The sequence below is a fragment of the Oncorhynchus keta genome, chromosome 9, assembly GCF_023373465.1.
Source record: "Oncorhynchus keta strain PuntledgeMale-10-30-2019 chromosome 9, Oket_V2, whole genome shotgun sequence".
In the NCBI taxonomy this organism is placed as follows: domain Eukaryota; kingdom Metazoa; phylum Chordata; class Actinopteri; order Salmoniformes; family Salmonidae; genus Oncorhynchus; species Oncorhynchus keta.
In genome coordinates, this window is record NC_068429.1 from 13,826,879 (window position 1) to 13,853,185 (window position 26,307).

Consider the following 26,307-nt stretch of genomic DNA (forward strand, 5'->3'; position numbering starts at 1 on the left):
TCGAAACCCGAGAAGAGGAGGAGAAATCCTTTGCTTTGATGTCTCGATATGCAAAGTCATTGATAAATATTGCCTTTCGATTTGCCACACCTAAGTGGAGAAGGAAAGGAGGGAGTACTAGGGAGGCCTGAAACAGCTGGTTAATCAATGGCCCACAGGCAGTGGCTGGAGGATTTGGACGGTGAGAAACGAGAAGCGTTATCTGATTTGTAAGACCAGTAGATGTACACTTCCAAGCATGATGAATGAAGCACCTTAAGCAATATGCAGATAATCCTATTAGAGTGTGTAGTCACTGCCAAATATGTGTCTATGAACTTGAAGTACACAGATATGTCATTTTCTCTTGGTCTAACCGTAAACTAATGGGTTTATTTGATGAGGGGTGACGGGAAGCAAGTCCACCCCCTTGTGGTACACCATCCTCGTAGTGCACCCCCCTCGTAGCTGTTCTCTTTAGAGTGTGCACCACGGCCAAGGAATCGTCCCCCATTAATTCCCCAAAGTATGAATTTGAACCAATAGCATGGCTGGTCTCCACAACAGTGTCAAACAACTGCAGCATTCCACGTGCAAAATGCTTAGTGGCTTGAGCTGAACTCGAGAGTGTGCCTCCACTGCCTCCCTATGGCAGCTTCTGAGATCACACCCACCAATGCTCCATTTCACACAATCGGAATAGTGCTAAGGACCTTAGTCAGATCCACAAAGCCTGACCAGTGGCCACCACATCTACATCACCAAGCGTTTGCAGCCTTATGTATGCGAGTGACTGAAAGAACAGGTTGAAACCTGCTCCTTTACCTTGTCCGTCAGCTGAGATGGACCCTGTCTCTCAGCTGGAAGTAGTCAGTTAGACATGTGTTTATGTGACATGTGTTTGTGTGACGTGTAGGGAGGAGGGCAACAGAAAGACGGAGCAGAGGAGAAGAGAGGGCTTCTGTGTTCTATGTTTTTCAAATTCAAATGTTTAGACGCATGTAACACACACACACACACACGCACACACGCACACACACACACACACACACACACACACACACACACACACACACACACACACACACACACACACACACACACCATTCAACTGTTAATTGATGTCAATCATATGCTCGTTAGGGTAACCTTCTATTTCTGTTTAATCCAGTTCAGACCAGTTAAAACGCTGATGCCTTTTCTCACCATTAGAGGGTGCCAGGTCCCTTCCACAAATCTCACAGCTCAGATTCTACAGCCTTCCACATATCTCCCTCAACAGTAAAAAACTTCCAGTCATCCTATGTTGAGTTGCTGAACCCAACTCCAACCCTCCTGTCACCATCTTTTTTCTTTCAACTAGTCTATTTTAAAAGGGTTTTGGAAGATGTGAAATGCATTTACAGACTTTCATAATGGGCTTTCTAAGTTCTGTCTGTGTGTCTTTCCACAGCAATCAGAGAGGATGGAATGCCAGGGGGAAGGAATAAGAGCATTGGACCTGTCGAGGTATGTCACAATTTATTACATTTTATTACTGTTTAAGCAAAAGAAAATAAGAAATCTGTGTTCTTATTGGACAAGTTCAATTAGTCCCTCCCTTTTTCTCTCGGTTTCAAAAAGTTTTCTCCATACTGAAAACCGCAGACACTGTTGCCCTCAATGACTTTGGTTGTGCACTGTGGTGTTAGTGTTTTCTATGTTCCTCCCAGTGGAGGCTGCTGAGGGGAGAACGGCTCATAATCATGGTCAGAACAGAGAAAATGGAATGGCATCAAACACCTGGAAACCATGTGTTTGATGTATTTGATACCACTTCACTGACTCCTATCCAGTCATTACCACGAGCCCGTTCTCCCCAATTAAGGTGCCACCAACCTCCTGTGGTTCCTCCCAGTGCGAGACTGTTTTTTATAAAGCAACCAACCTCAATAGAAGAAACTTTCAGTTCCATCATTCTGTTTGTAAAGCGTATTCAGAGAATATATTTCTCTCATTACAGGCAACTGGAAAAGGGACATGATTCTCTCTCCAATTGATTCAGAGCCCACGTTTGTGTACGACATGGACTTGGAAGTGCCTTCATTTTAAAACAAATCTATTATTTTCAGACTATTTATTTATGTTCCATACATTTCAGCCTTTTTATGTTCAGCTACAAAAACTAAAAACTGCTATAACATTTTGAGACTCAACACAAAAAAAGAGGCTATTTTCCAGGTGTACTTTTAAAGAGAAGCCGCTGGAAGCAGCTGAGTAGCCGAACACAAAGATTTGATTGATGTTCCATTGATGGTGAAAACCAGACCATTTTAACAGTAGCTTTGCATTTCCAAATGTTTTAACAGGTCACAAAAACATAGTTGAATATGTTTAAATGTTTAATTGTTGGCTATTGTGGCTTGTTGTGAACCAGAAAGGTAGGCTTTCATTTTCACCATCTCAAAATGTTTAAATCCATACAATAATGACAGCAAAAGTCGGTCTTTACTAGACCAAATCAAATCAAATCAAATTTTATTTGTCACATACACATGGTTAGCAGATGTTAATGCGAGTGTAGCGAAATGCTTGTGCTTCTAGTTCCGACAATGCAGTGATAACCAACAAGTAATCTAACTAACAATTCCAAAACTGTACCACTGTACCTGCATGATATTTTGCAATAGTTGAAATAACTCTGTTTTTTGTTTTTTTTTGCCTGGAAAGTATCTGCAGAATGGTTTTAGATAACATTTTCTGCCTAGCATCTTTCAAGGAGCAAAATCATTCAGTTGATTGCAGCGATTGCCTCAATATCGGTGTCCTTGCTCCAAAGCTGGATTCAGGCCCTGCGAGACAATCAAGTCTGTCCCTCATTATTGCAGATAGGGTTAACTCATTAGGCTTAAATCACCCTTCTGCTCAGATGTGAATGATAGCGCTGCAACCGAGTAATCAGACGCCTTTCAAACCCAGATAATGGGAAGGCACCGCTTGTGCGGCGGAGAAAAAGTTCACCCGCTTCCCGAGGCAAAGAGTGCAAGAGCGAGTGCGAGATATGTCCGTGGGAGCTTGTTTTGTTCTCCAATCTAAGAAGCTCCTGCCATCTTAAATCCACTCATAGCCACATATTGATTCCACTGTTCACGGGTATACTGACAATATGTGAAAGAAAAGCTGCCCGCCACCGTCTCGGGAACATTCTTAAAATATTTATATGAAACCTTTGTCATTTCTCATGAGCAGGGTTTAGTATGCTACATAGCTGAATAAAGAAGCTTAACAATGACCAATGTATAACATTTTTCTTATCGTCAGACAAACAGGCTTTTGTTTGTACAGGGACTAATGCATCTGAATCAATAACCCCATGACATACTGAATGACAAGAGAAAATGAACAGAGGCTTTCTCTTCTCTTACCTCCTTCCTTGTTGCCCATCCCTCCTTTTTTCCCTCGCTTCTCTGCTATAGATTTCGAATGAAGAAATGGAGCGCATTATGACAGGCCAGGAGTTCAAGGAGGATGCTGGTTTGCCAGAGCACACATGGGGAAACAACGGGGACAGCGACCACAGTTCCCCCGACAATGGTGTCTCCGAGGGCAACCAACCCTCGCCGGTCTCCACCCTGTCGTCCAGGTGAGCTGTTGCAGTAGGGGTACAGACCATTACCTCAAAAGTTAAAGGTTGGCGCACTGAACGAGAAACACCACTGACTGAGTAACTATGACTTCCCCCAGGAGTGAAATGCACCAACATTTTGTGGCCAAATTCAATATCTTTAAATGAATTTCTGAATAAAATGACCTATATCTGGCAGTCGTATCTCCTATGAACGAATACAGATACATTTTAGTTTGTCCCCTCAGCTTCATGGCACCTTTTGAATTGTCCATTGCATGCCTACCAGTACCAGTAATGTTTTTCTGAATGTTGCTGTTATGCGATTGAGTGAAGGTTCCTTTCATGTTAAAATGTAAGGTCACCCACATTTCACTCCTAAGCACATTTATGGGAGAATTTGAAGCTCCTCACAAATGGATTCTCCCTGTGTTTGTTGCCGCGGAAACAGAGGACACAGTTTTCATTCCTCTGCCTTTGCTGAAGTCTTGCCATTCCACAATGATAAGTACTGTCCTTAACATGATTGTCTCAGGGTCGATGCTTTCTGTCTGCAACACAGTCCTCTCTGGCGCTGTCTCCATGATAAAGCGTAGAGTTCTATCATAATTTTTTCATGCTTGCCTGTGCCCTGAAAAATATACATTTGGTAGAAAACTCTGTCACGCTTCACATTATGGTGCCATTATACTTGTGTAATTATTTCTGTAATCACAGTGTAATAAGTATTTATAGTAGAGCAGTTCTTTACTCCATAATGGTTTCCTGGCTTGTGTCTTTTCAGCAAGTCCCTGGAAATGAATAGCTCCACTGCTACCTACCGGGACCAGTACGTGGGCACGCCCGTGTCCTCACACTACAAGTTCCTGCCGCACCTTTTTGGTTATGCCCAGTCAGTCCTTAGGCCCACCCTGGCCCGCAGCCTGTACTCCCAATCACAGACCCTTGTCTCCCAACTGGTGGCAGCTGAGGACCTGGCCCCCCTGGGGACCCCCATGCTCATAGAAGATGGGTGAGTTCCCACGGTGTACAAATCTGTATCGGGATCTGTGCTTTTGACGTTTTCTTTTGGTAGCCTTTTAAGGTTTGGGGTCTTGACCCCAGATGTCTTGTTTTGTCTGATCTTTACTAAAAATGTTCTATCAATCACTCTTTTTATTCATTATCTTTGGTTCTAGAGTGTGAAGAAAGTGTGTTATGCCCAACCTTCACACCTCCCTGTCTGCCATGTGTCCCCCAGGTACAGGGTGACCCAGGGGGAGCTGTTTGCCTTGCTCTGTCGGCTGGCAGACGAGCTGCTATTTCGGCAGATCTCCTGGATCAAGCGGCTGCCCTTCTTCTGCGAGCTGTCCATCGAGGACTACACCCTGCTGCTCAGTGCCACTTGGCAGGAGCTCATCCTGCTCTCCAGCCTCACCATCTACAGCGGCCAGATGTTCGGGGACCTGGCCAACGTCACCACCAAGTACTCACCCTCTGAGTACGAACTCCAAGGGTAAGAGAAGCCCGGGATCTTAGGTCTTGAGTCTGGTAACATGGATCTGGGGATGGGTTCCATTGCCATAGCCTTGGCTCAAGGTTGGCCTTTTTGGGAGAATATTAGGAAGGGTGGTTACCCAGAGCCAGATTAAGCCTGTAGCTTAATCTGTCTGAGGAATATCGGTCCTGGGATATATCATTAATTAAGTCTTTTAAATGCAACTTAAACCATTCTTTCAAATGATTTTGATTGATTATCTCTCATCTGCCAGGTTTAGTGAAGATGGAATGGATGTGATGGAGAGACTGATATACCTGTTCCGCAAATTTCATCAGCTGAAGGTTAGCAATGAGGAGTATGCCTGTATGAAAGCCATCAACTTCCTCACCCAAGGTATGTCAATTCTACATACTTTTTAAAATATGTTGGAAAATCCAAAAAAGGCTGGGATGATAAAATGGGTGCTGGGCTAATTTTTACACTGAAAAAAAAAATGGAACCTATGAAATATAATCTGAAATGTCAGTAGATACTGTGCATATTATTGTGTGTGTGTATCTATTTAATTCATATTTTATTAAACCAAGTCTTGGCAATGAAGTCAGCACAACTTTATTGTTTTAAAGGGACGTCTGTATTAGTCATCATCGTAATCCGTAACCCTCTCCTCTGTGCAGATATCCGAGGGCTTACCAATGTTTCTCAGCTGGAGAAGCTGAACAAGCGCTACTGGTATGTGTGCCAGGACCTAGCTGAGTACAAGTACCCTCACCAGCCCAAACGCTTCCCTGAGATCATGATGTGCCTCCCTGAGATCCGCCACATCGCCGGTGAGTACATACAGTTCATTCAATTTTCACCTTATAATGCAAACCCTTTTCAGCTCCAACTGATAGCCATTTTCACTGTAAGGTGTACAATATGTATTATGCATATGGCTATATGAAATGTGTACAGTGTGTTTGACATGGGTAATGTGCAATGTGTGTACTATGTTATGTGCCGTGTTTATTTTGTATACAGCACAGTGTGTCTAAGGTTAAAGTTCATCCTATCCTATTTTAGGATGGCATCCAGGGAAAACATACACCCCAATGTATGGTAAATAATGTACTGTAATAGATCTGTGGTTGTGAATACTGTGCACATCAATGTCCATTGGATTTGCTTGGGGGATAGATGTGGATTAAGAGAGGTTGTTTTCTGTGCTTACTATCTTTGATGGTGCAGTACAAAAATAAAACAAATTGTATGGAAAATGTATACACTCTCTGGATAAGAGCATATGCTAAATGACTAATGTGTAAAATGTAATGTAAATGGTCGTTCCTTCCAGGGAAGCTAGTGAACGTTCCGTTGGAACAGCTCCCCCTGCTGTTTAAGGCCGTCCTACACACCTGCAAGTTCAGCCCCAACACCCTCCGAGCAGGCACCACCACCTGCCTGACAACAGGCCTCATCCCCGGCAACTGAGCCACGCCTCTCAAAACCCACCGTTCACCTGAAGGAGGGGGGGACCCCCTTCTTTCTTTTGTGAATGTGACAGAATTGTTTTTCTAAATGTATTTATTACACGACAGATCTGAATGTATTCTCATCTATGCAGAGCACACGCCTCTGCAATAAGAAATGCACAACCAATGCATTGTTCAGACGTGTAAGTGCAGTTTACAAGTATGTGAAGTGTTAACATGGTAGCTATTTTTCGTATAGATTTCCAGGAAGTTTTTTTTGGTTTAGGGATCCACTAGAAAACGCAATTGTAACTGAAAGACTACCTCAGGAAGTATTTGTTGTGTTTTCAGTGGACATATGCCTGTGTCAGTGAAAAGATAACTTCAGCAGTCTTTGCTATGTTTGTACTATCCTCAGCTACAGTAAAGTACATGATATACTTCCCCAATGTGTTTTTAAAAAAAATCAATATGGCGTAAATGATTGTTACCAAAGGTCTCTAAAGATACTCAGTTACTAAGTGTAGTTGAATTGAGTTTTAATATATACTACATGCTATACATTTAGCTTTTTAAGATGAGTTAGATTTATCATGGTGGGCGTGGTATGGTTTCTCAGGTGGCATTGGTATATCTACTCCAACACGTCTGCCAATAGTGACAGATGAGATGTGTCCCAAGCTGCCTGCACTGGTGCCTTGTTTCCCGTCACTAGTAATGGCAACATAAAGTGGCTGCAAATTCAACCCTCTTTTTCAGTTACATTTCTACTCAAGCCTTTAAGCGAGTAGAAATTTAATTTAGTCAAAATTGATACGGGTATTTTTAAGGGGAATGGTAAGTGGAAGGGAAGGAGAATCTTTCATGTTTCCAACTACAGTTGAAAGATTTTCCGATGGAAGATGGCATTTCTTGATCAATCAATGAATTAACTGAAGGACCACTCTGGGATTGGTGATGATAGGCCAGTAAAGTGTTACTGTCCCAGTCGACCTTCTCCTGAGATGTACCAGTTACTCCAGATGCCTGGGAGGACGAGAAGTGCAATATGCACACTGTTGAAAACCCAGGGTGTGGGTGTTTTTTTTTTTTTTTAATAGATGTGAAATGCTGCCAATAGTGGCAAGCTCAGCCATAGTTCAAGAGTATTGTTGTTGTGCATTCACCTCTTTCAAGAGACATGTTCAAAGCAAAATCCCACCTGTGACCTCTAGGGTCACAGGGATTGTTATGTCTGCATGTGCATCAACAAAAATTTTGCAGCTGCCAGTTAATGTTTTCTGTGATATTTTCTCACTCGAGTTCGTCAGAAGTTGAGTTCTAAACAGGGTAAGGTGGAAGTTTGGTGTACTGCACTCAGAAGTTACTCAGGATCACTTTGTTGAATTGCGCGTTTAGTATTAGTAGTTGTAGGTTTTGGGGGACGTCGTAAGTAGCCGTCTTTTGGGGTCTTTTTTTTCTGTAGGGGAGTTGTTGTATTTGTGTGGGTGTTTGGACTATATGGAATAGAATACGATTTTCATGGACTAATAAGGACACAATTTGGGTTCTGAATTGATGTAAGGCTCTGTGGTTAGACTCATATTCACTTGTATTCTCAGGTATGTTACAAACAAGGCAAAAAAAAGGACAATGTGTTTTTTGAGCAAAGTGCAGCATTGACCAGACTCAGTCAGTTAGAAGTGTTACATCAGAACTGTAAGAAAATAAATGTTGTTGTAATGGCAAACTGGCATCAGATCCACGGAGTGCACCCCTCCCCTTCAAAGCATTCCAAATCGAACTGAATATATGTGTTATATCTATTGAATGTTTACATATTTGCACCAGACAATGATTTAAGTGAAGGGACTGTGCCAGAGTTGATGGTTTTGCTATAGGTCCTCAGTCGGAGCAAGTTGTGGCATTTTGACTAGAAGTGCCTCTATCGTAGCCATTCTGTCAACATCTTGGATACACATGTCTTTGATCAAACTGGGAATTGATGCGTATTGGTAAATGAATTGATCACATCTATTCAATGTCCCGCTTTTGTCTGTTTTTATTCAACTTTTAACATTTGTAATTACTTGGAATGTATTTTGTTGTTTTATAAGAATGTTTGGCATATCAATTAGATTTGATTGTTTGAAGTGAAGGTGACTAGGATTTTTAATTTGTTTTAAGTCAGTGGCTGAATCTCAAATCACTACCCTTTACCGCACCCCCCTGGCCAGCCATTTGCACATACACGTGTGCCTCTGCCATGTGCACAAGTGTCCCAAAACTGAGGGAGTGGAAATTATCAAGGGTGTTGGGGCTAATTAGACCTTTCTATGGCCACTTCGACCAAGCCAAAAAGGCTGCAGGCTCCAGAGGGAAGTGCTATCCGGGGAGGGGGACAGGAGTCTATCACCGGCTGGGCTGAATGCGTCGTCGGCGTCGTCGAAACCTAGAGGTAATACGACGTCAGGAAGAACTGATCTAGGCGCCAACTTGAAGCACCGCGAAATGTTTGTAGTTTGCATAATTTCATACAAAAGAGTGGACAGGTGTTCCTAATTATATATGTGCATTTGTTTGTGTCTGTTTCTGATGCTTGACACGTAAAATATGAAACATCTCCCAAATTAAATGTTTGACTGTTGAGGTTATTATATTGTAAAACAACGAGGAATTGTATCATTTTGAATTTCATGCTCGTTTTATTATTTAAATGTTGATCTGGAATTGCATCGTTCAAGCTAACGCCGAGACCCTTAGTAGTTCTTCCTGACGTTTTATTACCTCTAGGTGTCGACGCAGTCAGCCCAGCCGGTGATACACTCGTGTCACCCCGCGATGAGCAGCTACATAAAGCATCCTACATTCATGCTGCAAAGGCGTCGGTTTCCTCCTTAACTAGCTTTAATGGCGAGCAGCCCTAAAATACCTGGGAAAATATGCATACTGTCTTAATAAAACACAATTTTCTACCACCATGATGCTACTTCCGGACGTTGCATGCAGCCTTCAGACAGGGGCAAACAACAGACTGGTGCATCCTAGCATGGTGGAGGAAAATTGTTTCATTAATTAAGACAGTACGCATATATTCCCAGTTTTGTTTAGGGCTGCTCGCCATTCAAGTTAGTCTAGGAGGAAATCGTCACATTTGCAGCCTAAACGGAGGATGTTTTATGACGTTTCTAGTCAAGGGGGGACACAAGCATATTACCGGCTGGGCAGATCACCCTGGGACGTCAGAGGGCAAACGACGTCAAAAATAATATTGCCCTCTGACAGACCTTGGGGCTGCATTCAAGTCACGAGTGTGTCCCAAAGTTGATGGGTTTATTGAGCCCCAATTGAGGGTCCTCCGAGTGAGTTGGTAGGGATGAGGAGCCAGTTTGGGATATAACTAGTATTCTGTCCCAGTCATTTACCAGAAACAAGGTAGACATCTTGGAGATGCATGGTTTGCGATGCATGTGTTGGCCTGTAGTTAGGTGCTATCTGTCAGTGGTGCACTAAAGGGGCATCCTGCAGCTCAGGGATTCAAATTGACAGGGAAGCTAGCTCATCTTTGGTTCATGGTTGACATGTTAGATTTTTGTTGACCTGTGTGTGTGTGTGCCTTTTAATCTGGCTCAATTTAAGTGGTTACGGTCCCTAACCACTAAGTGTCAAAAAGAATAGGGCCAGATCATCACAACACCTTTGCCTCTGACACAAACAATTACATTTACGCTCATAACTCTTTACTCTGCTGTGCTGTGTTACAATCAACACTTTATTTTATTTGAGGGAACACTATTGGGGTCTTATGCATAAAGCCATTATACACTTTATTGAAATGGTGACTAACAACCTCTCGCTTATTTTCAATACGTATTTGTCAACATTGTTTTTCTCATTCTCTTTGATAGAATGTATCAATGAAAAGAAAGGCTTTTGAATTGCAGTGATATCAGGTGTCATATCATGTTTTAGGGGGACACAATGCTTTGTTTGTTTATGTTGGTGTTCTGGGTTTTAAAAAGTTGCAGACAGAGAAATTAAAAAGTTAAGATGTGATGTTCTACTGTAACATGTTGTTACTTAAAGCTACAATTCTTTGAAATAATAACAAAGGGGCACCCCACCTCTGTTTTGGTAAAAATCTGAGGGATGGGCCTGGAGAAGTGTTACCACTCTCAAATTCATAGACAGAGCTATGGATGCAAGGACTGACTATCCCATGATATAAATATTCTAGTTTTTGCCATGTTTTGAGGCTATAAAGTGTTTTTTAAATATATTTGTCTTTGTTTACAAACATCGGAGCAAAACAAGCTACATTATATTTTGGATTCTGATGGGGTTGAACTCATGATGCGTTTATAAGTAAAAATGTTCAAGAATCAATGGCATATATATCATTAATTCGCAAGTCCAAAAATTGATATTGCAACTAAGGATTCTAGCTTTAACCTCCATCATGGGTTTATATACTTTGTGTCCATGTGTCTGCCCTGACTACCTGTGGCTATCAGAGCAATATGTGTTCAAAGCATGCATAGAATGTCAGGACTTGAAACTAAATAAACATGAACCTAATGCAACTGAGAGACCAAGGCCTCAATGTTTTTATTTCTCTCCCTTTGCCCAAAAATGTATAATTGACCAAAAGTAAAATTTCAGATGAATGACACCAGCTTATCCATTTAGGATGCGCTCTCAGAATGAATGTCTGTGACCCTCCACTCCCCGTTTGTTCTCCATGCCTTTGAGATGGCATACGACGGGCACAAATGAAAATAGCCACTGATCACCCATCATATAGGGTGCCTATTTTAAGAGGCATACGCATGATCCTTGCAAATACAGATGATAGCCCGGGTTACAGAGGCTATATTAGTCTAAACATGGTGGGGTATTTACCCAATGATAGCAGTGCCTCTACACTAGAGACCTTAAAATAAAAGAGCTGAGTCGTCGTAATAAATTACGGGGAGCCCGTTTGCTGTGTGACAGTCACATCCTGTTGCTGGCTCCTCCCCTTCTTGTGGACAGGGCAGAGAAAGTGGTGTCGTTTTTAGCATGTGCCTCTTGTCTTGTCAATCTGAACCAAGGAGAAATAATGGCTTCCCATACTGTGCCAAATCGAGCTCCTTTGCCAGGGCCACTGACAGCGTCACTGCCCACCACTGCTCTGGGGAATTTACGTAGCTGGCCACATTTCAAAATGGGCCAGAGGAAGCCAAGGCCTCCACTGCTATTTTAATGATGAACAACGCTTCACTAATGTCAGATCTATCAACAGTCGTTACTGTGTGTATGGTAGAGGAATTAAAACGATAGTTCAAGAGGAATTTTCTCACCTCCAGAAAATTAGTTGACTCCAAACACTGATGCATTATTGGTCACTTTTCAGAACATGCTCTTTATTAAAGACACAATCTATAAGTTTCCAACAAATCTCCTTTATGGTTTTAGTAATACTGTACTTGCTATACATCATGTCAAATCTTCCCTGTGTAGGGAAAATTTTGCTACGTTTTCCTGACTCCATACCCATTCTCAAGGAGGATCCTCTTCCTCTTCTGCCAATGTCAAGTGGCTGCAGAATTGCTTCACTATTTATGGAGTTCCCCACAAATTGTTATAGGAAGTGACAGTGTGTTTTTGGGCCTAATCATTCCTCTCTTCCTGTCAAATTTTCCTGGAAGGGCTACCAGGTCATTCCCACCTTTATCTGCACATCACATATATGTAGACCTCCCTTTAACTGATTCAGTTGGACTCTTCCACCTGAAGAGAGCATACATTATAAAGGATGTGAAAAGTGTAATGCTTTTTTGTGCTTTACCAAAATGACATATAAATATGTATAAAGCTCATTCTTGCAGTTTCTGTGACCGTGAGCTGTTCTAAAGGGACATTTTGTCTGCTCCACCAAGATCTGAGCAAGATGTCAAATGAAAATCAGGAGATGTAACAGAAAATACTTGAGCTTGGCTGTACAAAGATGGACACGTGGTTTGTTGTGTGCTGTTAGAGGGACCTTGAGGAAGCTCCGGTGGGCCACCTGGTGTTCAGTAGTTTGCTGAAGAAGCCACATACCGGCCTTCACAATGAGTTAGGCCATTCACAATGAGTTAGCCCTTCACAATGAGTTAGCCCTTCACAATGAGTTAGGCCTTCACAATGAGTTAGGCATACACAATGAGTTAGGCCATACACAATGAGTTAGGCCATTCACAATGAGTTAGGCCATTCACAATGAGTTAGGCCTACATAATGAGTTAGGCTTTCACACCAAGTTAGGCCTAGACAATGAGTTAGGCCTACACAATGATTTAGGCCTACACAATGAGTTAGGCCTACACAATGAGTTAGGCCTCGACAATGAGTTAGGTCTTTAACACTGAGTTAGGCCTACACAATGAGTTAGGCCTACACAATGAGTTAGGCCTACACAATGAGTTAAGTCTACACAATGAGTTAGGCCTACACAATGAGTTAGGCCTACACAATGAGTTAGGCCTACACACTGAGTTTGGCCTACACACAGAGTTAGGCCTAACTTTAGGCCTTAACACCGAGTTAGGCTTACACAATGAGTTAGGCCTACACACCGAGTTAGGCCTACCTTTAGGCCTTAAATCTGAGTTAGGCCTGAACACTGAGTTAGGCTTTCACACTGAGTTAGGCCTACATAATTTGTTAGGCCTAACTTTAGGCCTTCACAATGAGTTAGGCCTACACGATGAGTTAGGCTTTCACAATGAGTTAGGCCTCATTTTACGTCCTAACTTTTTAGTCCTAACTTTAGGCCTTCACACTGAGTTAGGGTTACACAATGAGTTAGGCTTTCACACTGAGTTAGGCCTACACACTGAGTTAGGTTCTTCACAATGAGTTAGGCCTACACACTGAGTTAGGCCTACACAATGAGTTAGGCTTTCACACTGAGTTAGGCCAACACAATGAGTTAGGTCAACACAATGAGTTAGGCTAACACAATGAGTCAGGCCAACACAATGAGTTAGGTCCTACTACAATGAGTTAGGCCTACACACTGAGTCAGGCCTACACACTGAGTTAGGAGTTTCACACTAAGTTAGGTCTTTAATAGACCTACACAATGAGTTAGGCCTAACTTTAGGCCTTCACACTGAGTTAGGCCTTAACACCGAGTTAGGCCTTAACACCAAGTTAGGCCTTAACACTGAGTTAGGCTTTCACACTGAGTTAGGCCTTCATACTGAGTTAGGCCTTCATACTGAGTTAGGCCTACACACTTAGTGAGGCCTACATAATTTGTTAGGCCTACCTTTAGGCCTTCACAATGAGTTAGGCCTACACAATGAGTTAGGCCTCATTTTAGGCCTTCACAATGAGTTAGTCCTAACTTTAGGCCTTCACACTGAGTTAGGGTTACACACTGAGTTAGGCCTACACAATGAGTTAGGCTTTCACACTGAGTTAGGCCAACACAATGAGTTAGGTCCTACACAATGAGTTAGGTCCCACACACTGAGTTAGGCCTACACACTGAGTTAGGTCCTTCACACTGAGTTAGGTCCTTCACAATGAGTTAGGCCTACACACTGAGTTAGGCCTACACAATGAGTTAGGCTTTCATACTGAGTTAGGCCAACACAATGAGTTAGGTCCTACTACAATGAGTTAGGCCTACACACTGAGTTAGGCCTTAACACCAAGTTAGGCCTTAACACCTGAGTTAGGCTTTCACAATGAGTTAGGCTTTCACACTGAGTTTGGCCTACACACCGAGTTAGGCCTTAACACCAAGTTAGGCCTTAACACCGAGTTAGGCTTACACAATGAGTTAGGCTTTCACACTGAGTTAGGCCTTCATACTGAGTTAGGCCTACACACATGGTGAGGCCTACATAATTTGTTAGGCCTAACTTTAGGCCTTCACAATGAGTTAGGCCTACACAATGAGTTAGGCTTTCACAATGAGTTAGGCCTAATTGTAGGCCTTTACAATGAGTTAGGCTTTCACACTGAGTTAGGCCTTCATACTGAGTTAGGCCTACACACTGAGTTAGGCCTACACACTGAGTTAGGCCTAACTTTAGGCCTTCACACTGAGTTAGGCCTACACAATGAGTTAGGCTTTCACAATGAGTTAGGCCTAGACAATGAGTTAGGTCTTTAACACTGAGTTAGGCCTACACAATGAGTTAGGCCTACACACTGAGTTTGGCCTACACACAGAGTTAGGCCTAACTTTAGGCCTTAACACCGAGTTAGGTTTACACAATGAGTTAGGCCTACACACCGAGTTAGGCCTACCTTTAGGCCTTAAATCTGAGTTAGGCTTTCACACTGAGTTAGGCTTTCACACTGAGTTAGGCCTTCATACTGAGTTAGGCCTACACACTGAGTGAGGCTTACACACTGAGTTAGGCCTACATAATGAGTTAGGCCTAACTTTAGGCCTTCACACTGAGTTAGGCCTACACAATGAGTTAGGCTTTCACAATGAGTTAGGCCTAATTTTAGGCCTTCACAATGAGTTAGTCCAAACTGTAGGTCTTCACACTGAGTTAGGGCTACACACTGAGTTAGGCCTACACAATGAGTTAGGCTTTCACACTGAGTTAGGCCTTCACACTGAGTTAGGCCTACACAATGAGTTAGGCCTTCACACAGAGTTAGGCATGCACAATGAGTTAGGCCTACATAATGAGTTAGGCCTACACACCGAGTTAGGCCTAACTTTAGGCCTTAACACAGAGTTAGGCCTACACAGTGAGTTAGGCCTAACTTTAGGCCTTAACACAGAGTTAGGCTTTCACAATGAGTTAGGCCTAATTTTAGGCCTTCACAATGAGTTAGTCCTAACTTTAGGTCTTCACACTGAGTTAGGCCTACACACCGAGTTAGGCCTAACTTTAGGCCTTAACACAGAGTTAGGCCTACACAATGAGTTAGGCCTACACACTGAGTTAGGCGTACACAATGAGTTAGGTCCTACACAATGAGTTAGGTCCCACACACTGAGTTAGGCCTACACACTGAGTTTGGTCCTTCACACTGAGTTAGGTCCTTCACACTGAGTTAGGTCCTTCACAATGAGTTAGGCATACACACTGAGTTAGGCCTTCACACTGAGTTAGGCCTACACAATGAGTTAGGCCTTCACACAGAGTTAGGCCTGCACAATGAGTTAGGCCTACATAATGAGTTAGGCCTACACACCGAGTTAGGCCTAACTTTAGGCCTTAACACAGAGTTAGGCCTACACAGTGAGTTAGGCCTAAATTTAGGCCTTCACACTGAGTTAGGCTTACACAATGAGTTAGGCTTTCACAATGAGTTAGGCCTAATTTTAGGCCTTCACAATGAGTTAGTCCTAACTTTAGGTCTTCACACTGAGTTAGGCCTACACACCGAGTTAGGCCTAACTTTAGGCCTTAACACAGAGTTAGGCCTACACAATGAGTTAGGCCTACATAATGAGTTAGGCCTTCACACTGAGTTAGGCGTACACAATGAGTTAGGCCTTCACACAGAGTTAGGCCTGCACAATGAGTTAGGCCTACATAATGAGTTAGGCCTACACAATGAGTTAGGCCTTAACACCGAGTTAGGCCTTAACACCGAGTTAGGCCTTAACACCGAGTTAGGCTTTCACACTGAGTTAGGCCTTCATACTGAGTCGGCCTTCATACTGAGTTAGGCCTACACACTTAGTGAGGCCTACATAATTTGTTAGGCCTAACTTTAGGCCTTCACAATGAGTTAGGCCTACACAATGAGTTAGGCTTTCACAATGAGTTAGGCCTAATTTTAGGCCTTCACAATGAGTTAGGTTTTCACACTGAGTTAGGCCTTCACACTGAGTTAGGCGTACACAATGAGTTAGGCCTTCACACAGAGTTAGGCCTACACAATGAGTTAGGCCTTCACAATGAGTTAGGCTTTCACACTGAGTTAGGCCTTCATACTGAGTTAGGCCTTCACACTGAGTTAGGCCTACACAATGAGTTAGGCTTTCACAATGAGTTAGGCCTAATTTTAGGCCTTCACAATGAGTTAGTCCTAACTTTAGGTCTTCACACTGAGTTAGGGCTACACACTGAGTTAGGCCAACACAATGAGTTAGGTCCTACACAATGAGTTAGGTCCCACACACTGAGTTAGGCCTACACACTGAGTTAGGTCCTTCACACTGAGTTAGGTTCTTCACACTGAGTTAGGTCCTTCACAATGAGTTAGGCCTACACACTGAGTTAGGCCTACACAATGAGTTAGGCCTTCACACAGAGTTGGGCCTGCACAATGAGTTAGGCCTACATAATGAGTTAGGCCTACACAATGAGTTAGGCCTTCACACAGAGTTGGGCCTGCACAATGAGTTAGGCCTACATAATGAGTTAGGCCTTCACACTGAGTTAGGCGTACACAATGAGTTAGGCCTTCACACAGAGTTAGGCCTGCACAATGAGTTAGGCCTACATAATGAGTTAGGCCTACACACCGAGTTAGGCCTAACTTTAGGCCTTAACACAGAGTTAGGCCTACACAATGAGTTAGGCCTACATAATGAGTTAGGCTTTCACACTGAGTTAGGCCTACACACCAAGTTATGCCTAACTTTAGGCCTTAACACTGAGTTAGGCCTACACACTGAGTTAGGCCTAACTTTAGGCCTTCACACTGAGTTAGGCCTACACAATGAGTTAGGCTTTCACAATGAGTTAGGCCTAGACAATGAGTTAGGTCTTTAACACTGAGTTAGGCCTACACAATGAGTTAGGCCTACACACTGAGTTAGGCCTACACACAGAGTTAGGCCTAGACAATGATTTAGGCCTTAACACCGAGTTAGGCTTACACAATGAGTTAGGCCTACACACCGAGTTAGGCCTACCTTTAGGCCTTAAATCTGAGTTAGGCTTTCACACTGAGTTAGGCTTTCACACTGAGTTAGGCTTTCACACTGAGTTAGGCCTACATAATGAGTTAGGCCTAACTTTAGGCCTTCACACTGAGTTAGGCCTACACAATGAGTTAGGCTTTCACAATGAGTTAGGCCTAATTTTAGGCCTTCACAATGAGTTAGTCCTAACTTTAGGTCTTCACACTGAGTTAGGCCTACACACCGAGTTAGGCCTACACAATGAGTTAGGCTTTCACACTGAGTTAGGCCTTCACACTGAGTTAGGCCTACACAATGAGTTAGGCCTTCACACAGAGTTAGGCCTGCACAATGAGTTAGGCCTACATAATGAGTTAGGCCTACACACGAGTTAGGCCTAACTTTAGGCCTTAACACAGAGTTAGGCCTACACAGTGTTAGGCCTAATCAGAGTTAGGCCTGCACAATGAGTTAGGCCTACATAATGAGTTAGGCCTACACACCGAGTTAGGCCTAACTTTAGGCCTTAACACAGAGTTAGGCCTACACAATGAGTTAGGCCTACATAATGAGTTAGGCTTTCACACTGAGTTAGGCCTACACACCAAGTTATGCCTAACTTTAGGCCTTAACACTGAGTTAGGCTTACACAATGAGTTAGGCTTTCACACTGAGTTAGGTCTACACAGTGAGTTAGGTCTACACAATGAGCTAGACCTACACAATGAGTTAGGTCTTCAACACTGAGTTAGGCCTACACAATGAGTTAGGCCTACACAATGAGTTAGGCCTATCTTTAGGCCTTCACACTGAGTTAGGCCAACACAATGAGTTAGGTCCTACACAATGAGTTATGTCCTACACAATGAGTTAGGTCCTACACAGAGTTAGGTCCTTCACACAGAGTTAGGTCCTTCACACTGAGTTAGGTCCTTCACAATGAGTTAGGCTTTCACAATGAGTTAGGCCTAATTTTAGGCCTTCACAATGAGTTAGTCCTAACTTTAGGTCTTCACACTGAGTTAGGGCTACACACTGAGTTAGGCCAACACAATGAGTTAGGTCCTACACAATGAGTTAGGTCCCACACACTGAGTTAGGCCTACACACTGAGTTAGGTCCTTCACACTGAGTTAGGTCCTTCACACTGAGTTAGGTCCTTCACAATGAGTTAGGCCTACACACTGAGTTAGGCCTACACAATGAGTTAGGCCTTCACACAGAGTTAGGCCTGCACAATGAGTTAGGCCTACATAATGAGTTAGGCATACACACCGAGTTAGGCCTAACTTTAGGCCTTAACACAGAGTTAGGCCTACACAATGAGTTAGGCCTACATAATGAGTTAGGCCTTCACACTGAGTTAGGCCTTCACACAGAGTTAGGCCTGCACAATGAGTTAGGCCTACATAATGAGTTAGGCTTTCACACTGAGTTAGGCCTACACACCAAGTTAGGCCTAACTTTAGGCCTTAACACTGAGTTAGTCCTAACTTTAGGTCTTCACACTGAGTTAGGGCTACACACTGAGTTAGGCCAACACAATGAGTTAGGTCCTACACAATGAGTTAGGTCCCACACACTGAGTTAGGCCTACACACTGAGTTAGGTCCTTCACACTGAGTTAGGTCCTTCACACTGAGTTAGGTCCTTCACAATGAGTTAGGCCTACACACTGAGTTAGGCCTACACAATGAGTTAGGCCTTCACACAGAGTTAGGCCTGCACAATGAGTTAGGCCTACATAATGAGTTAGGCATACACACCGAGTTAGGCCTAACTTTAGGCCTTAACACAGATTTAGGCCTACACAATGAGTTAGGCCTACATAATGAGTTAGGCCTTCACACTGAGTTAGGCGTACACAATGAGTTAGGCCTTCACACAGAGTTAGGCCTGCACAATGAGTTAGGCCTACATAATGAGTTAGGCCTACACAATGAGTTAGGCCTTCACACAGAGTTAGGCCTGCACAATGAGTTAGGCCTACATAATGAGTTAGGCCTACACACCGAGTTAGGCCTAACTTTAGGCCTTAACACAGAGTTAGGCCTACACAATGAGTTAGGCCTACATAATGAGTTAGGCTTTCACACTGAGTTAGGCCTACACACAAAGTTAGGCCTAACTTTAGGCCTTAACACTGAGTTAGGCTTACACAATGAGTTAGGCTTTCACACTGAGTTAGGTCTACACAGTGAGTTAGGTCTACACAATGAGCTAGACCTAGACAATGAGTTAGGTCTTCAACACTGAGTTAGGCCTACACAATGAGTTAGGCCTACACAATGAGTTAGGCCTATCTTTAGGCCTTCACACTGAGTTAGGCCAATACAATGAGTTAGGCCAACACAATGAGTTAGGCCAACACAATGAGTTAGGTCCTACACAATGAGTTATGTCCTACACAATGAGTTAGGTCCTACACAGAGTTAGGTCCTTCACACAGAGTTAGGTCCTTCACACTGAGTTAGGTCCTTCACACAGAGTTAGGCTTTCACACGAGTTAGGCCTTCACACTGAGTTAGGCCAACACAATGAGTTAGGCCTACACACTGAGTTAGGTTCTTCACAATGAGTTAGGCCTACACACTGAGTTAGGCTTACACAATGAGCTAGGCTTTCCCACTGAGTTTGGCCTACACACCGAGTTAGGCCTTAACACCAAGTTAGGCCTTAACACCAAGTTATGCCTTAACACCGACTTAGGCTTACACAATGAGCTAGGCTTTCCCACTGAGTTTGGCCTACACACAGAGTTAGGCCTTAACACCAAGTTAGGCCTTAACACCAAGTTAGGCCTTAACACCGAGTTAGGCTTACACAATGAGTTAGGCTTTCACACTGAGTTTGGCCTACACACCGAGTTAGGCCGTATCACCGAGTTAGGCTTACACAATGAGTTATGCTTTCACACTGAGTTTGGCCTACACACCGAGTTAGGCCTTAACACCAAGTTAGGCCTTAACACTGAGTTAGGCTTTCACACTGAGTTAGGCCTTCATACTGAGTTAGGCCTTCATACTGAGTTAGGCCTACACACTTAGTGAGGCCTACATAATTTGTTAGGCCTACCTTTAGGCCTTCACAATGAGTTAGGCCTACACAATGAGTTAGGCCTACACAATGAGTTAGGCTTTCACAATGAGTTAGGCCTAATTTTAGGCCTTCACAATGAGTTAGGCTTTCACACTGAGTTAGGCCTTCATACTGAGTTAGGCCTACACACTGAGTTAGGCCTACACACTGAGTTAGGCCTACATAATGAGTTAGGCCTAACTTTAGGCCTTCACACTGAGTTAGGCCTACACAATGAGTTAGGCCTAATTTTAGGCCTTCACAATGAGTTAGTCCTAACTTTAGGTCTTCACACTGAGTTAGGCCTACACAATGAGTTAGGCTTTCACACTGAGTTAGGCCAACACAATGAGTTAGGTCCTACACAATGAGTTAGGTCCCACACACTGAGTTAGGCCTACACACTGAGTTAGGTCCTTCACACTGAGTTAGGTCCTTCACACTGAGTTAGGTCCTTCACAATGAGTTAGGCCTACACACTGAGTTAGGCCTACACAATGAGTTAGGCTTTCACACTGAGTTAGGCCTTCACACTGAGTTAGGCGTACACAATGAGTTAGGCCTTCACACAGAGTTAGGCCTGCACAATGAGTTAGGCCTACATAATGAGTTAGGCCTACACACCGAGTTAGGCCTAACTTTAGGCCTTAACACAGAGTTAGGCCTACACAATGAGTTAGGCCTACATAATGAGTTAGGCTTTCACACTGAGTTAGGCCTACACACCAAGTTATGCCTAACTTTAGGCCTTAACACTGAGTTAGGCTTACACAATGAGTTAGGCTTTCACACTGAGTTAGGTCTACACAGTGAGTTAGGTCTACACAATGAGCTAGACCTACACAATGAGTTAGGTCTTCAACACTGAGTTAGGCCTACACAATGAGTTAGGCCTACACAATGAGTTAGGCCTATCTTTAGGCCTTCACACTGAGTTAGGCCAACACAATGAGTTAGGTCCTACACAATGAGTTATGTCCTACACAATGAGTTAGGTCCTACACAGAGTTAGGTCCTTCACACAGAGTTAGGTCCTTCACACTGAGTTAGGTCCTTCACAATGAGTTAGGCTTTCACAATGAGTTAGGCCTAATTTTAGGCCTTCACAATGAGTTAGTCCTAACTTTAGGTCTTCACACTGAGTTAGGGCTACACACTGAGTTAGGCCAACACAATGAGTTAGGTCCTACACAATGAGTTAGGTCCACACACTGAGTTAGGCCTACACACTGAGTTAGGTCCTTCACACTGAGTTAGGTCCTTCACACTGAGTTAGGTCCTTCACAATGAGTTAGGCTTTCACACTGAGTTAGGCTTTCACACTGAGTTAGGCTTTCACACTGAGTTAGGCCTTCATACTGAGTTAGGCCTACACACTGAGTGAGGCTTACACACCGAGTTAGGCCTAACATTAGGCCTTAACACAGAGTTAGGCCTACACAATGAGTTAGGCCTACATAATGAGTTAGGCCTTCACACTGAGTTAGGCGTACACAATGAGTTAGGCCTAGACAATGAGTTAGGTCTTTAACACCGAGTTAGGCTTACACAATGAGTTAGGCCTACACACCGAGTTAGGCCTACCTTTAGGCCTTAACACTGAGTTAGTCCTAACTTTAGGTCTTCACACTGAGTTAGGGCTACACACTGAGTTAGGCCAACACAATGAGTTAGGTCCTACACAATGAGTTAGGTCCCACACACTGAGTTAGGCCTACACACTGAGTTAGGTCCTTCACACTGAGTTAGGTCCTTCACACTGAGTTAGGTCCTTCACAATGAGTTAGGCCTACACACTGAGTTAGGCCTACACAATGAGTTAGGCCTTCACACAGAGTTAGGCCTGCACAATGAGTTAGGCCTACATAATGAGTTAGGCATACACACCGAGTTAGGCCTAACTTTAGGCCTTAACACAGAGTTAGGCCTACACAATGAGTTAGGCCTACATAATGAGTTAGGCCTTCACACTGAGTTAGGCGTACACAATGAGTTAGGCCTTCACACAGAGTTAGGGCACAATGAGTTAGGCCTACATAATGAGTTAGGCCTACAATGAGTTAGGCTTTCACACTGAGTTAGGCCTTCACACTGAGTTAGGCGTACACAATGAGATGCAAGTGGCTGTTCCACTGGTTGTCATAAGGTGTATGCACCAATTTGTAAGTCGCTCTGGATAGGCCTAAATGACTTAAATGTAAATGTAAATGTAGTTAGGCCTTCACACAGAGTTAGGCCTGCACAATGAGTTAGGCCTACATAATGAGTTAGGCCTACACACCGAGTTAGGCCTAACTTTAGGCCTTAACACAGAGTTAGGCCTACACAATGAGTTAGGCCTACATAATGAGTTAGGCTTTCACACTGAGTTAGGCCTACACACAAAGTTAGGCCTAACTTTAGGCCTTAACACTGAGTTAGGCTTACACAATGAGTTAGGCTTTCACACTGAGTTAGGTCTACACAGTGAGTTAGGTCTACACAATGAGCTAGACCTAGACAATGAGTTAGGTCTTCAACACTGAGTTAGGCCTACACAATGAGTTAGGCCTATCTTTAGGCCTTCACACTGAGTTAGGCCAATACAATGAGTTAGGCCAACACAATGAGTTAGGCCAACACAATGAGTTAGGTCCTACACAATGAGTTATGTCCTACACAATGAGTTAGGTCCTACACAGAGTTAGGTCCTTCACACTGAGTTAGGTCCTTCACACAGAGTTAGGCTTTCACACGAAGTTAGGCCTTCACACTGAGTTAGGCCAACACAATGAGTTAGGCCTACACACTGAGTTAGGTTCTTCACAATGAGTTAGGCCTACACACTGAGTTAGGCTTACACAATGAGCTAGGCTTTCCCACTGAGTTTGGCCTACACACCGAGTTAGGCCTTAACACCAAGTTAGGCCTTAACACCAAGTTAGTCCTTAACACCAAGTTATGCCTTAACACCGAGTTAGGCTTACACAATGAGCTAGGCTTTCCCACTGAGTTTGGCCTACACACCGAGTTAGGCCTTAACACCAAGTTAGGCCTTAACACCAAGTTAGGCCTTAACACCAAGTTAGGCCTTAACACCGAGTTAGGCTTACACAATGAGCTAGGCTTTCCCACTGAGTTTGGCCTACACACCGAGTTAGGCCTTAACACCAAGTTAGGCCTTAACACCGAGTTAGGCTTACACAATGAGCTAGGCTTTCACACTGAGTTTGGCCTACACACAGAGTTAGGCCTTAACACCGAGTTAGGCCTTAACACCGAGTTAGGCCTTAACACTGAGTTAGGCTTTCACACTGAGTTAGGCCTTCATACTGAGTCGGCCTTCATACTGAGTTAGGCCTACACACTTAGTGAGGCCTACATAATTTGTTAGGCCTACCTTTAGGCCTTCAAAATGAGTTAGGCCTACACAATGAGTTAGGCCTACACAATGAGTTAGGCTTTCACAATGAGTTAGGCCTCATTTTAGGCCTTCACAATGAGTTAGGCTTTCACACTGAGTTAGGCCTTCATACTGAGTTAGGCCTACACACTGAGTTAGGCCTACACACTGAGTTAGGCCTACATAATGAGTTAGGCCTAACTTTAGGCCTTCACACTGAGTTAGGCCTACACAATGAGTTAGGCCTAATTTTAGGCCTTCACAATGAGTTAGTCCTAACTTTAGGTCTTCACACTGAGTTAGGCCTACACAATGAGTTAGGCTTTCACACTGAGTTAGGCCAACACAATGAGTTAGGTCCTACACAATGAGTTAGGTCCCACACACTGAGTTAGGCCTACACACTGAGTTAGGTCCTTCACACTGAGTTAGGTCCTTCACACTGAGTTAGGTCCTTCACAATGAGTTAGGCCTACACACTGAGTTAGGCCTACACAATGAGTTAGGCTTTCACACTGAGTTAGGCCTTCACACTGAGTTAGGCGTACACAATGAGTTAGGCCTTCACACAGAGTTAGGCCTGCACAATGAGTTAGGCCTACATAATGAGTTAGGCCTACACACCGAGTTAGGTCCTTCACACTGAGTTAGGTCCTTCACACTGAGTTAGGTCCTTCACAATGAGTTAGGCCTACACACTGAGTTAGGCCTACACAATGAGTTAGGCTTTCACACTGAGTTAGGCCTTCACACTGAGTTAGGCTTACACAATGAGTTTGGCCTACACACAGAGTTAGGCCTTAACACCAAGTTAGGCCTTAACACCGAGTTAGGCCTTAACACCAAGTTAGGCCTTAACACCGAGTTAGGCTTACACAATGAGCTAGGCTTTCACACTGAGTTTGGCCTACACACCGAGTTAGGCCTTAACACCAAGTTAGGCCTTAACACCGAGTTAGGCTTACACAATGAGTTAGGCTTTCACACTGAGTTTGGCCTACACACCGAGTTAGGCCTTAACACCGAGTTAGGCCTTAACACCGAGTTAGGCCTTAACACTGAGTTAGGCTTTCACACTGAGTTAGGCCTTCATACTGAGTCGGCCTTCATACTGAGTTAGGCCTACACACTTAGTGAGGCCTACATAATTTGTTAGGCCTAACTTTAGGCCTTCAAAATGAGTTAGGCCTACACAATGAGTTAGGCCTACACAATGAGTTAGGCTTTCACAATGAGTTAGGCCTAATTTTAGGCCTTCACAATGAGTTAGGCTTTCACACTGAGTTAGGCCTTCATACTGAGTTAGGCCTACACACTGAGTTAGGCCTACACACTGAGTTAGGCCTACATAATGAGTTAGGCCTAACTTTAGGCCTTCACACTGAGTTAGGCCTACACAATGAGTTAGGCCTAATTTTAGGCCTTCACAATGAGTTAGTCCTAACTTTAGGTCTTCACACTGAGTTAGGCCTACACAATGAGTTAGGCTTTCACACTGAGTTAGGCCAACACAATGAGTTAGGTCCTACACAATGAGTTAGGTCCCACACACTGAGTTAGGCCTACACACTGAGTTAGGTCCTTCACACTGAGTTAGGTCCTTCACACTGAGTTAGGTCCTTCACAATGAGTTAGGCCTACACACTGAGTTAGGCCTACACAATGAGTTAGGCTTTCACACTGAGTTAGGCCTTCACACTGAGTTAGGCGTACACAATGAGTTAGGCCTTCACACAGAGTTAGGCCTGCACAATGAGTTAGGCCTACATAATGAGTTAGGCCTACACACCGAGTTAGGTCCTTCACACTGAGTTAGGTCCTTCACACTGAGTTAGGTCCTTCACAATGAGTTAGGCCTACACACTGAGTTAGGCCTACACAATGAGTTAGGCTTTCACACTGAGTTAGGCCTTCACACTGAGTTAGGCGTACACAATGAGTTAGGCCTTCACACAGAGTTAGGCCTGCACAATGAGTTAGGCCTACATAATGAGTTAGGCCTACACACCGAGTTAGGCCTAACTTTAGGCCTTAACACAGAGTTAGGCCTACACAATGAGTTAGGCCTACATAATGAGTTAGGCTTTCACACTGAGTTAGGCCTACACACCAAGTTAGGCCTAACTTTAGGCCTTAACACTGAGTTAGGCTTACACAATGAGTTAGGCTTTCACACTGAGTTAGGTCTACACAGTGAGTTAGGTCTACACAATGAGCTAGGCCTCGACAATGAGTTAGGTCTTCAACACTGAGTTAGGCCTACACAATGAGTTAGGCTTTCACACTGAGTTTGGCCTACACACCGAGTTATGCCTAACTTTAGGCCTTCACACTGAGTTTTGCCAATACAATGAGTTAGGCCAACACAATGAGTTAGGTCCTACACAATGAGTTAGGTCCTACACAATGAGTTAGGTCCTTCACACAGAGTTAGGTCCTTCACACTGAGTTAGGTCCTTCACACAGAGTTAGGCTTTCACACGAAGTTAG

The 26,307-nt window shown here is 43.6% G+C and overlaps 1 protein-coding gene across 3 annotated transcripts in view; it reads left to right on the plus strand.

The window, feature by feature from the left end:
• LOC118378856 (nuclear receptor subfamily 6 group A member 1-A-like) overlaps positions 1-11,083 on the plus strand; it is a 217,051-nt gene extending 205,968 nt beyond the window's left edge. For all 3 annotated transcript variants that reach the window (XM_052525262.1, XM_052525263.1, XM_035765839.2), the window contains 7 exons: positions 1,433-1,488; positions 3,435-3,601; positions 4,368-4,595; positions 4,824-5,078; positions 5,335-5,456; positions 5,741-5,893; positions 6,400-11,083. In XM_052525262.1, the coding sequence (XP_052381222.1) occupies positions 1,433-1,488; positions 3,435-3,601; positions 4,368-4,595; positions 4,824-5,078; positions 5,335-5,456; positions 5,741-5,893; positions 6,400-6,536 (1,118 nt within the window). In that variant the 3' untranslated portion in view covers positions 6,537-11,083. The remainder of the gene's footprint in view (positions 1-1,432; positions 1,489-3,434; positions 3,602-4,367; positions 4,596-4,823; positions 5,079-5,334; positions 5,457-5,740; positions 5,894-6,399) is intronic.
• The last annotated feature ends 15,224 nt before the right edge of the window (positions 11,084-26,307 follow it).